The 1592-nt window shown below is 64.7% G+C and overlaps 1 protein-coding gene across 2 annotated transcripts in view; it reads right to left on the reverse strand.

Moving 5' to 3' along the window:
* CDC16 (cell division cycle 16) overlaps positions 1-254 on the reverse strand; it is a 38214-nt gene extending 37960 nt beyond the window's left edge. Inside the window, exon 1 of one of the 2 annotated variants that reach the window (XM_055147636.1) lies at positions 27-249. In XM_055147636.1, the coding sequence (XP_055003611.1) occupies positions 27-74 (48 nt within the window). In that variant the 5' untranslated portion in view covers positions 75-249. Of the gene's footprint in view, positions 1-26 lie in introns of both variants that reach the window. The other variant, XM_055147643.1, reaches the window with a different exon arrangement.
* Positions 255-1592: the final 1338 nt, after the last annotated feature.

Genomic DNA, 1592 nt, shown 5'->3' on the forward strand with positions numbered 1-1592 from the left:
GTCCGCGCCTCCCACGCCCGGCGCACCTGGTCCAGGTACTGCCGCACGCGCTTCCGCAGCCGCTCCAGGTTCATGGCCGCGCCCGCGCCCGCCGCCGCCCGTCCGCGATTCCGTGCGTACGTCCAGCAGCCGCCGGGCGGCAGACCCGCGAGCTGCAGGGCACTTCCGGCCTCAGGCCCCGCCCCGGAAGCCGAGCGCGCGCGCGGCCGCCGGCGCCACGGGAGTCCCGCGCCCGAGGTTCCGGCGCCTTCCGGGTACCGCGAAGCCCCGCGCCAAAGGTTCTGGCGCCCGAGGTTCCGGCGCCACCCCGCCCGAGGCCCCGCCCCTGCCCAAGGTTCCGGCCCCGCCCCGCCAGAGGCCCGCCCTAGACCCCGCCCCTAGCTTGAGCCCCGCCCCCCGCCCCCCACCCCCGTGCTCGCGGGCGGCGGGTCCCCACCGCTGCTGCCCAGCTGCCCCGCCTGCGGGAGGGCTCAGAGCGGCTCGGGCTGAGCCGTGTTTGCTCTCGGGTGGTGCCGTCCGCCGTTTCTCTAAGCCTCGTGGAGCGGGTGCTAAGGGCTCTGCTCTGCGCCTGCCGAGGGCGGGGGCCCGGGGACCTTGGTAGTGAGTTGAGGCTGGAGCACTGTGTGCCTGAAACATGCTGCCTGCCAGGGTGTCTCAGCGATCGCTTTCAAGTACCAAACTTAGCAGCCAATCGACTTGGAGCACCTCCGGCGTCAGCGTTTCCCTCCCGGGCGTGGGCAGGTCGGGTCACGGGAAGACCCTCTGAGGGGCGCTGGCCTGGCACCGGCCCTGACGCCGCCCAAACCCTCCTCCGGGCTGTGCAGGTGCGCGAGTCTGGCCGGACGCGTGACGGACCCCGGGCGGCTCCGGCGCGCGGGTGGCCCGGGAGGCTGCGGCCGGGGCAGGGCTGAGGGCGGGCACAGCCGGGGGCCGACGAGCGCGGCCGCGCGTTGGGGGGAGCAGCCTGCTCAGAGCCCTTCAGCAGAGCCCCTGACTCCACCCCGCGGTCGGGGACCTGCTGTCTGAGCAGGAGGACTTGGGAAGGGCCTGTTGGGAAGCCGGGGTCTGAGACACAACTCACTGGACCTTCAAGTGGGACTGGATCGATTGCACGCAGATGAACTAAACTCACCTCCAGACAAGCCCAGTCTGAGGGGCCACTCTGGTAAAATGGACCACAGCTGTCCCTTCATCTTGAACCCTGCAGCTGCCAGAGCAGTACAGAGTTTTGTTGACTAAGTGGGGCAGAGTGTGCAAGACTTAATCACTTTTTAAAAGTCCCCCTTAAGGCATTAGCTGGATAAGTCTTTTCTAGGAGTGGTAAGGAAATAGCAGATTCCCAAGACCCTCTCAGTCACGCCAATTTCTTATTCTAGACCTGATATTCCCATGACATTTAAGTGTGCCTATTCTGGAGTCAGGCTGTCACTTCATCACAGTGAGTCCATCTGTTTTATTGAGATATTGGTTAAAGTAACCAATCACAGGTTTTAAGGTAAAGTACACAAAACCCTCCTGGGAATTACAAACAAAATTCACAATGATACAAATATGGTAATAGGGTAAGGATTAATAGCTGGGGGTGGGGGGAA

Source organism: Sorex araneus, chromosome 1 (genome assembly GCF_027595985.1).
Source record: "Sorex araneus isolate mSorAra2 chromosome 1, mSorAra2.pri, whole genome shotgun sequence".
NCBI classification, from domain to species: Eukaryota; Metazoa; Chordata; class Mammalia; order Eulipotyphla; family Soricidae; genus Sorex; species Sorex araneus.